Source organism: Leptosomus discolor, chromosome Z (genome assembly GCF_034619465.1).
Source record: "Leptosomus discolor isolate bLepDis1 chromosome Z, bLepDis1.hap2, whole genome shotgun sequence".
NCBI lineage: Eukaryota > Metazoa > Chordata > Aves > Leptosomiformes > Leptosomidae > Leptosomus > Leptosomus discolor.
In genome coordinates, this window is record NC_141419.1 from 70,344,243 (window position 1) to 70,359,541 (window position 15,299).

At 37.4% G+C, this 15,299-nt stretch overlaps 1 protein-coding gene across 1 annotated transcript in view; it reads right to left on the reverse strand.

The window, feature by feature from the left end:
* RNF180 (ring finger protein 180) overlaps positions 1 to 15,299 on the reverse strand; it is a 72,565-nt gene that overhangs the window by 22,967 nt on the left and 34,299 nt on the right. Inside the window, exon 4 of the mRNA XM_086480119.1 lies at positions 1,491 to 1,716. Within this exon, the coding sequence (XP_086336245.1) occupies positions 1,491 to 1,716 (226 nt within the window). The remainder of the gene's footprint in view (positions 1 to 1,490; positions 1,717 to 15,299) is intronic.

Consider the following 15,299-nt stretch of genomic DNA (forward strand, 5'->3'; position numbering starts at 1 on the left):
CATCCAGGCAGGGTGCTAAGAGTGCTCAGGCTGCAGCTTTCCATTTTCTCTGCTGCAGTGCCGACATAGTCAGTCTCTACCCTGGCCACCAGCAGCTCCCCAGTGAACTATCCTGGGGCAATTAGCTTGTCTGAAAAATGCCTCCTTCCCACCCAAATGAGTTCTTATTTAGCCCAGTCAGTTCCTTGAACTGGTCTGCCACCAAATTATACGAAGTTGAGCCTGTGCAGAGGAAAAGTCTTGTCCACAACCAGAAACAGAAGCTGGGCAGCTGTTGATCAATGTGAAATCATACTTCAGTCTGCATTCCCAACCTGTCATCATCACAGCATTCTCTCAGTTTAAAGACGATCACTGCAAGATCCCTGCAGCATGCAAAAATAAACAAACACTCCTGCATGGCTGAGTCATTTCCATCACTTTGTGACCTGTCTACGCACAGTTTTAAGTGCTGTAAAGGGACTAGCTCCAGGTAACATAGTGTAATTTTATCCATGGTGCTTGAATTTACCTTTTTAAGCTCCAGGCATGAAAGACTGACTCATACTGTTCCAGGTATCCCACCTACAGTACTACTCACCCTCTTCTCTCCCTTTACCTAGTTGGACATCAAACACCCCCTAACCACCATGTTTTCCTACTGCTAAAAATCAGGAGCACTAGAGATGAAGGTGTAAGAGGCCAGGAAGGCAGAATTTAAAAACAAGATTAGTTAGGAGGATTCTATAGTTCTGCCAGCCTTTGTTTTCACTTGTGGCTAAATTAAAGCCGTAAACCCAAGAAAACCGCCTTTTTTTTTTTTTTTGTGATTAAGTTAGTAATTTTAAAAATGCTTTTCTGGCAGGGTATTTTGAGAAAATATTTATTATGTTGGAGTTTGTGATTATTTAGCAAGAGGAAACCAAAGAAATGCAAAATATGAGAATCTCACTACAAAAATCAAAAAGTTTTAAAACATGCATACAGAATAGTTTCTTGCCACTGAAGAAAGCCTGTATGGACTAGTCCTAGGAAGAGTTCAATGCAAAGAAAACCTCACTGTGGATTAACATCACCAAATTTTGCTTTGCATGCATTTTGGATGTGGTCTATTGCATATGATTTTTTTCTTTTTCTTTTTCTTTCTTTCTTTCTTTCTTTCTTTCTTTCTTTCTTTCTTTCTTTCTTTCTTTCTCTTTCTCTTTCTTTTTCTTTCTTTCTCTTTTTCTCTTTCTTTTTCTTTCTTTCGTTTTCTTTTCTTTCTTTCTCTTTCTTTTTCTCTTTCTTTCTCTTTCTGTTTCTTTTTCTCTTTCTTTCTCTTTTTCTTTCTTTTTCTTTTCTTTTCTTTCTTTCTTTCTTTTCTTTTCTTTCTTTTCTTTCTTTCTTCTTTTTATGACTATACTTGGATACCAGGGTTTTAGTATATTTTTAAATGCATATTTATTCAGGCCAGAAAGAGGAAGGAAAGCTACAAATATTTTTCTGTATTGTAAAAACTTTCAGTTTTATACCTGTTTGGAAAAAGACTCTCGCAATTGTAGTGCGACACAGTGGACATGGAGTGCTGGCTGGATTGTCTTTGGCAAGCATCCTTAAGCAAGGTTCACAAAAGATGTGGTGGCATGGATAACACATGTAAGGATTGAAATAAACATCCAGGCACACTGCACAGAGATAGCTTTCTTTATCTCCTCTGAGTTCATGCTCATCGTCAGTATGCAGGTTATCATTTGCAGTCTGCAAAAGGAAAAAGAAAACATCTTTTTACAGCTCAGCTGATAACTATTTTGGATAAATCAATCAGCAGGAAGTTGACTTTAAATAACACTTAAGAAGTTGGTACACACTGTTGATATTCTTAATTTTTAATATGGGTTACTTTTAATGAGATGATGAAACACACTGATAAGACAGGAATGTCACAACAAGCACTCTGTGAGAAAGGAGAACAAAAATCATATGAGACAGTAAAAGAAGGAAATAACAAAACCAAAAAGGCTGAGTAAAACTGTACTATGATCAGATTTCTTCTTTTAAAATGAATTTTAACAATTTATTTGTAACTTTATTAGAAAAATACCTGGTTACTTTGCCAAGAAAGGCAAAACAAAACAAAAATCTCTAAAAATAACCTGTGGATTGTTCTGACTTTGAAAGCTAATTTGTGAAAAGCGTGTTTCATCAAGAATAATGACTCACAGTTTGAAACAAGCCACAACTTTATTACCACAATGCAGGACCTAAATCTTACAGTAGAAAGTCCAGGAAGCCCTGACATCTTTGGTAACCACTTGGTTTTGCCAGCACATATGCTCTGAATTTCCTTGCATTGATATATTTGTAAGGGACACAGCTGGACTTCCCAAATGGTGTACATGCCATATGAGTGTAACAGCTTGTGTATATAGCCAGGGTCTTGCTTTGCTCTTGGGAGATTTGCACATAATCTGAAGATCTTACACTACACTATCCAGTGGTTTTGGCTTAAAGGAAAACATTTTTTTTTTTATTTCTATGGGAGCCACATAAGGGACATTAACTTTGCTGTAGCTCCTCTACCCATCCTCTCTCTTTCAGTTTCACAGCTAACAGAACTCAACATAGCCCAATATCCAAGAGACCCACCAGGAAAGAACCAAGACAGATGAGGGTGTCAGACACTGCTGAGTATCAAAATTCTTCTCTCATGCCCCTTGTTCTAAACTCCCAATCCTTACCTAATGATCTCAGTTTAAGTGTCTTAATTTAAGCTGCCTTGTATCAGTGACCTCTTGCAAGCTCCAGTATCCATACTCAATACCCTCGTGCCCCGTGCTCAATCACTGCTCTGTACCTACCGTTTTGCTAGCCCTGCAATGCCAGTCCTGCAAGTCCTTCCAGACACCTACTATTTACATGAAGCACCCAAGAAATACTACTCTGGGCCAGAGCAGCTGCATTATTTGCATCTAATTTGCATACCCACTAGCTGTGTATTACATAAGCCACTTTTGACACTCATAGGCCATGGCAGACAACACTGCATGATACCGGTATACCAAATGTTAATGACAATTATTTTGTGCCTGCTATAGAGATGGGAGTGTCTAGATCTGTTTCAGAGATGGTAACATGTATGGCTTATCAGTTTGGGTTTCTGTTGTCCCTCATTATAGTCAGTCCTGTTCTACCTGGGATACTGAAGACTGCAAATAATGAATAAGCCCTAACAGTATAGGTACTGTGGAATGCATTTAAAAATACAAGCAGAAGTATTTACCCAGAATTTATCAGTTCTAGATAAGCACTCATCCTGCCAGTCCGGCTCAGCCTTTGCATTGCACTTTCCAGAATGCCAGGTGCCAAGAGGACTTATAAATTCTGGCCTGCTGTGACATAAATGCATGGAGACAGTTTGGTTTTAGCACTGTGTCCAAATGTAAACTCTTGTGCAACCCTAAGCATCGATAACTACATGGCTCCTGTAGCACTTACCTCAGCACTTATTACTCCAGCTTGATTTTCTCCATGCCAGACTTGAGATGGGCCCAGAAAACTTCAGTGTGTACTGAAATTTACTGCAGAGGCAACCAGGCTGTACTGACAAGCAGCCGGTGTAGGTCTAGCTGGGACTAGCTTTTAGCTTCTCTAGCAGCCACAGAAGCTAGTCCCAGACAGCAACAACTGGGACTATTACTTCTAGCTCCATGCTGTAGAATAGAGTGTTGGAGCAGCACTGTATTACAACTAATCAACACTGTTTAACCCAGAGTGTCTCTACCAGAACAGAATGGCAAAAGGTAATGAGTTGATTACAGCTTTACAAAAGGTAAAAGTTGATTACAGCTAGGTAATTTTAGAATGAACGAAGCCTCATAATACTGTTTCTTTGACAAAAAGTGGAAAACAATTGGGCACAGAAAGTGGAGAAAGTAGTCTGAGCTCAATACATGACAGAGATGACTTCAATAGAAATTACAAAACACTAATGCATTGTTACAATAACAACCCCTGCCAACCCAGTCATGTGGACTTGGCAGTATTAGGTTAATGGTTGGATGTGACAATCTTAAAGGTCTTTTCCAACCTAAATGATTCTATGATTCTATGCAATAACAAAATTACAATTAAAAGCTAGCACAAAACCAAAAGGGGCAGGAATCAAGCTTTTGCTGACTCGTTTTGATGAACACTGATTGGAAAAGAAATATACAATGTGTATAGAGGAGCTGCCTGTTCCATGGGCTGCAAGGTAAACATCTCAAATGAGCCAATTATGTAAATGCGAGAGCTAGAGGCAAAATGGCTGAGGACTCAAGGATAATGGTTGGTTCTGAGACAGGTTTGTAACAATGGTAAGATGCACAGACAGGAGACTCTCAGAACCAATTGCAATTAGAAAGAAGATAAAAATTATTCTAATGTGTAACTAGACTCTAGTTAAGAGTAATTTGCTTAGTGGATCAGAGAAAGAGCTGTCTTTTCTATAGCTTTGCGCCCCTTCTCAAAAGACCTATTTAGGCGCATGGCATCATTTAGTAATGCAAAGCTAAAATCAGAGCAACTTCGTTATGCAAGAAGCTAATGCACTATAATTTAAACAGGCATTATTTTTCATTTGCAATTAAGCAGTGCATATATGTTTCAACTACAGCTAGAGCTTCGGTGTTTGAGAGCTTTACAAGCATAAACCAGAATGTTCTTGCAGAATTATAGTACAGACAAAATTGAGAAACGTCATGTAGACATAAAGGATAGTGATGGGAATAAAAGATCACCAAATACTAACAGGAAAACCTTGAAAGCAAAACTATTACTCCTAAGAAATGGAAGAAAGGTAAGAGCCTTCAAAAGTTCCCATTTTCCCAGATCACTTGGGAACTGCTAATACTGACTGGATCACCTGATGGTAACCCCTCATATTTCACTGGCTGGATGGCAGAAGGATGTTACCCAAAAAAAAAAAAGGAAAAAAAAGAGGGGAACAGAGGATCAAATTCTGCTTGAAAAGCCTATAAAGAATGTTAAATAACAAGGAGTCTAATATAGTATGGCTGGACTACATGAAAGTATTTGATTCAGTCCCACATTCAAAGAGAACACATGTACCAATCAATAACATGATATTTAATGTAAGATTTACCTTTAATCATGTGAAAGACCTAGAACTAGTGAACACAGATACTAACAAGACAAGATTCTATATGTACGCTACTGGTAAAAGGAGATTCAGAGTAAAATAAGGGAATATGATTAGAACAGTGATAGAACTAAATAAAGCACATATAACATTCGCCCTAAGATGCCAAACTATGAAAAAAACCTTGCAACCCCCTTCATTTTAAATAGACCAATTCAAAATGCTTTCTAAGCTCAGAAATGTCCACAGTTAAAGGAACTGATGACCAAGAAAAAAATCAGGCCTATACTTCACGTGATTATCTTGCAAAGACAACTGACTGAAATACAACTTGGAAAAAATACATAAAACTGTATTTCACAGAAATATTAACCCAGCAAAGATTACTGATCAATGAAGGAATTTTTCAAAAGGCCTTGAAGTTAAGTAAAAACACTAGATTTCTCTTTCATGTTTCTATGAACTACTTTCGTCTTTCATATATTTCACTTTTTAAACAGAAGAATCATAGAACGGTTTGGGTTGGAAGGGACCTTAATGATCATCCAGTTCCAACCCCCCTGCCATGGGCAGGGACACCTTCCACCAGACCAGGTTGCTCAAAGGCCCATCCAGCCTGGCCTTGGACACTGCCAGGGAGGGGGCAGCCACAGCTTCTCTGGGCAACCTGTGCCAGTGCCTCACCAGCCTCACAGTGAAGAACTTCCTCCTTTCATCTAATCTAAATCTCCCCTCTTTCTATTTGAAACCATTACCCCTCGTCCTATCACTACCCTTCCTGATCAAAAGTCCCTCCCCACCTTTCCTGTAGGTCCCCTTGAAGTACTGGAAGGCTGAAAACTCCAGCTCTCAGCCTGTCCTCACAGGAGAAGTGCTCCAGTCCCCTCATCATCTTTGTAGTCCTCCTCTGGACCTTCTCAAGCAGGTCCATATCTGTCTTATGCTGGGGGTCCCAGAGCTGAACACAGCACTGCAGGTGGGGTCTCACCTGGTTTTCTAGGCTGTGAGTGCACATTGCTGGCTCACATTCGGTTTTTCATATACCAGCACCCTCAAGTCCTTCTCTGCAGGGCTGTTCCCGAGTGTATGCTTTATCAATGCAAACATGACTACAAGTTAATTAGTAGCTGACTTACTATTAGTACATAGTAACTGAGCCAATAAATTGCCCCGAAATGACAGTAGAAGAAGAATCTAAATGTTTCCTACGCCTACATTCTTCTATTAACCAAGTGTTAAAATAGAAGAATGTCCATCTAAATTAAATTAGTGTGAAAGCAGAGTCAGGGATAAGCCAATCAGCATGAACATGCCTTTTTCAAGGGACTGCTTTGCAATGCTGTAGTACTAAGGATGAGAAATAATCTGTATAGTTTTAGATGGGATGTGCTAAGCAGGACAGTGCTGTGCAGTATGGAGGGCTAGAGAAACACTTAGCAGTGTGAGATGCTGGCCTGAGTACACGTTCACTGAAAAATAGCCAGGCGTTAGATAGCACAAGACAGTGCATAAAATTGTGTAAGAGCGATAGAGAGCTCTGTGGAACAGAGACTGGGGTAACAAGACAGATGCATTATTAATGTGTGGCCCACCAAATATATCCACAAGTTTTCTAAAAATAAGGAAGGCTATTCATCCTTGCCATAGAACTATGGAGATCCCATTCTAGACTGCACTTGTAACATAACAGTGACTGCATGCTCCACTGGGCAATCATAACCTCTTTCAGTAATTCCTTACTAAAAGATACTGGCATAGGTGGTGATCAGAATACATATTCCGTTAGATGTTACACAGACTGGTTAGGAGGGAAAAAAAATTTTTCTGTCCTTGTATGTTAATGGTGGATAAAATGGTAGCTGCTTTGTAGAGGAAACTCCTTCACTGTCCTGACATGAACAGTACCTCAAACGGTACCTCAAAAGGGGAACAGGGGTGTGGGAGGCTCAAGAAGCCACAATTTCACCCTTACAAACCAGGAGGAAGATCTGATTTGCTGCACATTCGCATACTTCACATTTTGAAAAAGCACAGTATGCATATTCTCCTTTCTTCTCTTGGAAGCTGCCTCTCGGTAATCTGTTCCATGCTATTGGTAAGCTCTATATAAATAAATCTACAATGATTTGCAGCTCTAAAATAGACTCTAAGCCTTCAGTTATATTATATAATCAGAATCATATATCCCAAGTCTGAAAAAGTTTGAAAAAATGAATATAAATCCTGTTTTGTACAGAAATGGATCCAAAAAAAAAAAAATAGTTCTTGACTGCTGCTGGAAAAAAAAAATCAGTGGGTTTAGCCTGAATTCCAACAGAAATGCAGCTTAGGGGAGTGCCATGTCTATCTATCTGTCAGGTCATCCCACAACAGCTTTTGAACCCGTCAATTGTAACAAATCTGACATAAGTGTTGTGACCTCAGGTATATCTGCTTCCTGAAAATTGCATAAAAATTGACTGAAATGAGTGACATCACTATGGGAAAGTCTGCAGGCTTTATTGCTTTGAACAGAATTTATCTAGCCTAATTTCTGCAGACTGAATTGGCGAATTTTTATGGAGTTTCAAAAGCCAACTCAGAAGATAAATTGAAGTCCAATTTTAAAATGTAGGAAAAACCCTACCAAAAATCTTTACTGCTAAAACTGGAAGTTCTTCCAAATCAGGCCATAAGGTCCACCAGGGTTTGTATGCCTTTGAGCACTCTATTTTGGTTGACTGGTATGATGGATGCAAAAGGGCATCTTTTCAGGTGTCTGGCAAATTTAAGCTTGAAACATGTAAATCATAATAGGGCAGAGGTGCCAGTGCCCATGGCTTAAGTATCTGTACAAATTAATAATTCAGTCTGCACTCCCATGCAACATTTCAGAAAAGAACAAGGGCAAGCCAAAAGCTTCAAAGCAGGGCAAAGCAGCCGAAGCAGCTCTCTGGAGCTACCTACTGTCATATCCTCCATCCAGAGCCTCTCTGCTGCATTTGGGCTGGATAAATTGCTCAAGGGGAAACAACTGAAAGACATTTTCTTCATTCTTCTTCTAGCAAACTTCTGTCTAAAGCTAACAGTGTATTTTATTTTTTTATGATTCCGTATCATTTACAAGTAGCTTTAGGCAGTGGAGTTGTTCATCTTGTGCTTTGCAGACCAAGGCTTTTAAGGCAATTGCTGATAGGACACCTATACTCTTTGTATACAGGGCTCTAAAGAGACAGCAATAAATTAATAGAATAAATAATAAAAGTGAAACTCAGAATATTCTCAACAGATACTTGCACTCTAACCTCTAGTTAGCCTCTTCCATGCTCCAGTGAAAAAAATCACCTATCTTCTTGCTTCTCAGAGAAGATATGCCCCTTAACACTCTATTTCCCTTTCCCTCTCTATTTGCGTTATCAAAGGGTGTTCTCAGGTCATGTTTATTCGTGAGGGTTACCGCTTTTCAGACTTGAAAAGACTTTTTGACCCTCCAAACTTTGTTTTTCCACACTCTAGCAGTTTGCCTAACCAAATACGCTTTATTTGATTTGTTTAATCAAATATATGTACACATACTAACTTCTATCAATCTTGAATTTTTTCTGTCTTTAGGTAATGACGGCTACAATAGCATTACTACAATCTTTTCTTAATGCTGAACGTTCTCTATATTCTTAATTGCTGAATGATAGTGAACAACACAGGCAAATAAAATTTCTTATCTAGTTAAAGTTTTCTGAATTATTATGCATAGGTCATAGCTGAGAAAATTATCAGGTTTTTAATGTTTACTGTATCCAAATACTACCCATGCTACAAACAGAGCCAGGTCACTAACTCTATGAGTTTATCATACTCCCGTCTAAGATAGTTTTCCAGTCTATTATTTTAGTGTCTGAGCACTTCACAAGTGCAAGTCATCACAACTTACCTGGTTAGCTGAATTTATTTTCTCTAATATGCACCTAAATTTATTGTACTTGCCTGCTGTGACTTTGTACTATTGCCAACCTACTCAGCTATGACAAACTCATGAAGTTCTGCACAGTGCTGTTTGGGCTTTACTAGGTGACTGCCTTTGCATAAATCACTGGTGAATCATTAGAAGGTCCAAGTCTGTTAGCCACAAATTAAAATGCATGCTGAAAAACTGGATAGTGTACAGAAAAGATATTAGAGATTGAAACAGTGAGCCAACAGCCTGAAGATAAGATGCTCATAGAGAGTGAATGACGCTTGCTAGTTATGAACCCTAATGTGTGAGCTGGCACAAGTACTGTTTTCTTTTGTTCAGATGCAATAAGAGACAGCTCAGAGGAAGGACCAAATGTGCTGACAAGGCTGTGCATAGTCAACAAGTCTTTGACAAGTGCTCTGAGTTCACTACTCTTCTCAAGAGTTAAAAGATGCCGTGTTGTGCGCCCTGAAATATAAATAAGTCTTCTCATATCCTGGCCTGGAAAAGTTAGCTTGAAGGTGTTGAAGCACAAAGAAGGAGATAGAAGAGGAGACATTTTTTTTGGTTGCAGATGGAAACACCTGAGATAACTGGGAACTAGGAGCTGAGCAACTATGCATGGACACAATGTTTTGCTTCAGTGCTTACAAACACCCTTTGGAGCAGCTCTACTGGAAACTATTCCTTATGACTAATAAGCAAGAAGTCAACTGTCCAGAGCTAAGGAATTATGCAATTCATTTAACCCATGTAATGCTTGCCCCTTTGATGAGGCCGTTCACATCAGCAGCATAGCCGAGATCCCACCAGTGGAAGATGTAGGGAAATGAAGAACCTGCCAATTCTATGGAGCCTTGTAAGGCTAAAAAATCTTCAAGTATTGAATGACATGACACCTTCATAACCAAGGGTAAATGTGGATCTAGAAAACCACTGGAAGAATATGTGCTTGATGAAAAGGAGTTCCCTCTTTTGCTGCCTACACAGACTGCTTTTAAAGGGTCTCCTAAAGTTCTGTACAGGTTGTTACCGAGATCTCTTCTAGAATAACATACCCAAGTTTGAACATCTACAATTTAAAATTGACTTGGAAAACTGGAGAGGGCACAACGAAAACATATAAAAGCCTAAAATACACCCTACAGCAGAAGACAAAGGAAGCCAATCAAGCTGATTTTTTAAAATCTACCATAAAAAGCAATAATAAGATGCCACATCTTACAGATGCAATTAACACTTCAAACTGAAAATAAGACACAAATCTGAAGTGAGAACAATAACAATTTAAAAAGATTATCGTGATAAACTCTCCACCACTTACAGGCTACATATGTGGACTATTTTTTCCAAAATAGCTAATCTCCTGTCCTGTAAGTTAATGGAGTAGGTATAAGACACAATAGAGGCTATTTATGAGTGTATAATTATTACAGTGCAGCTGCAGACGGAAGTCAACTAAGAGACAGTACTAGCACTGAAATGGCTGGACTAATTCAACACTATGGAAAACAAAGCCGATCCTTGTAAAGGTGCATTTCATTGGAGTCTAAGTAGGTTTCGCCTGCATTCTTCTTCTCTGGAGAAGCAGTTATACTCAAAAAACATCAAGGCAATCTTATCAAGTCAGACAATATCTGACTTTCATAGACCTAAAACTATTACAAAGAATCAACAAAAACCATGACTTACTCAGAATGAATTTAAAGTTTTACAGGATATATTTATTTAACCTGGCTGTTCAAGGAACCATGTCCTTTTTACACACTCCATTAACTACCAAATTAATTTAGAGCATTTATTAAACTTCTGGTTAGAGATTCATAGAGAGTTACAGAACTGTAATAAACTCAGTAGCCTGTCAATGGCAAACATTATTTAATATTAGTTAAATGCATTTTTAATATGATTTCTTTTAAGTAAAAGGACAATTTGAGGACATAACTAGAGTACCTTAAGAAAAACAAATTTATAAAATGCCTTGATATATTGCAAATTAATCAATTTGTCTCACTGAAATATTTTTACTTCAGCAGATCTTTAATCTTACTTATGACAGGAGAGAAAGGCTTTTTTTGTGGAAGAAGTGAAAAACAAAACTCGGAAAAACAGATAAAGGAGAAGAAAATTATCTCTTTTCTTTTTATTCCTGTACACACTTCACAGAACTAGAATGACTCTTTTATTGTATTACCAATTCATACTGTTTTAATCAGGTTGAAACAGGCCACACAGAACAGAATATCCTTTGTGCTAGATGTTGTACATGCGTATTATCCCCTTTCTTTCCAAGCATCTTATATAACATATTTCAGTTTCTTGTTATGCTGGATTTGAAATTATTTAAGCATTTTTTGTTATGCAATTTGGTTAATCTCTGCAGTTCCTTCTATGGAGTAACTGAGCCTTTGAGCTTTTGGAATATACATCTAAACTAGTAGCTCTAGGTATTATTGCCGTCTTGAAAATTTCTCTTAGGAGAATCATATTTACTGTTTAAGGAACATCTGTAAACACAGCTTTTACGCAGATCTTTTGAAGATTATGGCAACTACTTCATTGACTTATCATAAAGAATTATTCTTATTAAAATAATTTAATTATCAAGATGAATTCAGAGACAGGCCACTGGAATATTACTCAAAAGTACTTGAACCACAATCATCTTAATGCTTTAATATCTATACCCACCCCTAAACTATTATATAAGAAATAAGTGCCGTGTTAAAAGTCTACCTTAATTTTTAGTTTTCTTTTGCATTTAATAAAACACACACAATATTTATTCAGGCATTTAAGAGAATATGTGAGCATTATAGCTAAGCTGGCAAATGAAGCTTCATGCCAAAAATAAATATGCAGAGTAGAGCACCCAGTCATAGCTATTAGTGTCACTACACCTAACAATAAAGCAAATATTAATAACCATTCATCTTTACTGTAACCGGTATTTCAAACAAGGAGAAGGACAATTCATTCACAGAGGCTTGCAGAAACTTCTATGAATCTACTAGAGCCTTGATGGCAATGCCAAAATAACAGATAAAAGGTTGTTTTGGCCCTTCTGGTGTGAATTCCATACAGAGAAAACATCTTCCTTTTTTACAACTTATTTTTTGCACAGAAGTTGTAGGGGGAAAAAAAGGAGAGTATTGTTCCTCCTTCTGTTATTCCAGATCTCCTTTGCATTTTGGAAACTGAAACGATGTAGAACTGGCAGTAACATGTGAGCTAAACATACTATTGAAGTTTACAGAGATATCTGGACTGGTTAAGGTTAAATTATAGTCCTGAAGAAAAGAAGCTGCGAGCACAAATATTGCCTTCTGTCAGACCAAAGCTGTTGCTATCTACTTCTGAAGAGTCCTTCTCTCTAGTACAATAAGAGTACAATTGCTCTCTAGTACAACCTAGTAGTTGTTCTGCTACATGGTAAAACGAGACAGTCCTGTCAATTCACATACATAAAGAGCTAGAGAATCAATAAAATATTTCTGTTGAAATATTAATGTTATACCTGTAAAAATACCATATATTTTAATTTTAACAAAGAGATATGCAGCACTGAAATAACAGACAATTCATGCATTTTTCCATTCTACTTCTAAGCTTTGAGAGGATGTATATACTATTACTCTGTTAGGGAAAATACTCATAACAAAATATCTGTAAAAGAATACCTGAAACAATGCTGCTATAGTTTGGCACCTTTGCATAAATACAGTCATAGTATATCAAACACTGCATCTGAAATTCTTCTTGTCATTCAGCATAATCTGAATTAACAGGTAGTATACAAAAGGTCCTTTTGTGCAGAACGCCTACTCTTATCAAAATTGGTCTCTTCTCCAGCATTATACAGCAGAAAGTGGAACAGACAACACGGGAAGAGTGCTGGTCAGAAAGGGAGGTCCTCTCCTGTTCTCAACAGCATTTACAAACTGTTTATGTATCTCCACTTCTGGAACACTGATTTTTAAGTAACAACCTCATTCTACAGATTTGAAGTTTCCTTCCAAAGCATCACTGATCCTGGGAATTGTCAGTTTTGTCACAATTCTGTCTGCTTGTACCGCCTACAGCAACTGTTGTAGATCTGTCTGCTAACAGTTATCAACAGATCAACACAATGAGAGTTACACAGAGTTTCTGTCTGCTATATGTGGTTATAGAAGACTTACTGCTGTTTTGGATAGAAAAATGGCTTTGCTGAACTTAACTTTCACCATAAGCTTTTTAAAAAATGACTTTAAATAAATTTTACACAAATTCCTTAGCAGTATTGCATGAACTGCATGAACCTCCTTTCAATCATTAACTGTTGTGGCTACATGATCACTCAAATTTTATTGATATCGTAACACGGACTTCCAACACAGGCTGATGCAGAACTGAGAAAGTTCTTGTCTTTTATTCATCAGATAGAAGAGAATTTAGTAAGAACCATCACAACTGTGACTCAAAAGAGGTATTTACCTCAGCTAGATTAACTGTGCCCCTATCTGTATTCACCTGGATGCACATTATGGTATGCCCAACCCCAAATCTTCAGCTGGGCACCTGTCGAATGTGACATCCTTCCAACTGAGCTGGGTGCCCACAGTCCTTTGCATTGGGCAGAGATGTGCCTACCTCTCACCGCAAAGGTGACCCTAGATTTACGAATCTGCAAGTACCCTCAGTTTCCACAACTGAGGTGTACTTTGTGACATATTACAGTAAAAGAAGGATTCACCTAGTGAGATCAATTGCTTTAAAATAAGTCACCCTAAAATTAGGAACTAAATAAAACTATATTTAGACAAGTAAATGATTGTCCCAGTTTTTCAAAGTTTCCTTATCTGGATGGAGCAACTGAGTGATCACCTTGCTCAGAACAAATCAGGCCACCTATTTAAAGTGTCTTGGCCAAGTTTATTGAACTCAATTTAATTATTGATTACATGAATAGATTCCATCTCTAAACACCATTTAAAGTACAATTTTCCTTACACTGAAGGAAAATAAAGACAAGTAAAAGGTTTCAAAGAAGAATATATCTGAGAAAATTAGGGGAAAGGTAATCAGATTTCATCACTGTTACTTCATTTTTTTATACCTAGTAAGATCACTACAGAATAATCCTAACCATCAGAAGTGAATCTTTGTACTCACTTCTTATGAGTTTCAGGATGACTTGAAAAAATCATATACAGTTTTTCCTTAAAATTGAAACAAACAAATCACTGAAATACATAAATAGATGGGTTTACTTCAAAAAATCAGGAAAATTATAGTAGCTTTTCAACCACTACAAATTTGCAAGAAGTTCAAATCTGATTTCCTACAGAATTTGTATTGCCTTGCTGGAGATTTTCTCTAAATGACACTTTGAAAAGAAAAAATTATTTAAGGTTAAGACTCTATGAGTCATAAACAACAACAAGCAGCGAGATCTTTTTATCTGTTTTGATTACATAGTTACTCTGACTCAGTGAAACTTGCAGTTTGCAATCCATCCGTAGTACACATTGTAATACAAAATTAAAACAATAAACCATCTCAATACAAAAGTGTTTCAGATGTCTTCGTGCAGCAACAGAAAAAAAAAGTCCCTTTTGTTTCTTCTTTGCATGCAGCCTTCGGAGACTGACATTGAAATTTGATCCTGTGCTGCTTAAAAAAAATCCAGGTGGATCTGCAGTAACAAAATGCAATCCAACTGTTCCATATATTGCTTTTCTGACAAATAATATCTAGATGCTCAATTTGATTAACCAATCTCTCCTCAACTCTTATTCTTTATGGTATTTTATCAGAAAATTTATCAGAAATTTTTTCATAAATCATGATTCTGTGATAGCAGCTGTCAGCAATAAGCACTACATACTTTCCTTGGTATTTTATCCAGTCATATCCAAAGTCATCCAAACCGTGTAAAAGCTTGTTTTCCTCAAATTTAACCATTAGATGCCTCAGTCTGAAAGTGCTGAATGTGGATGGCTTCAAAGGGGTCAGCTGTCCATATACTGATCCTTAAATATATCCTCTTTCCAGATACTCAATTTAAGCTGTTGTTATCCAAATATTTTCTGTCTGATAGAGCAGAAATTACTACTTATTTTTTATTTCTCAGTATAAGTGAAAACTCTTGTATGCACACATGCTTATTTCTGTAATAATTAGTAATTTCATATGTCCTTCATAAATATTTCTTTTCATACAGAGCAGACTACATTCCCTGAACAGGTATTACAACATTCAGACTTTATTTTATGCAAGGCACGA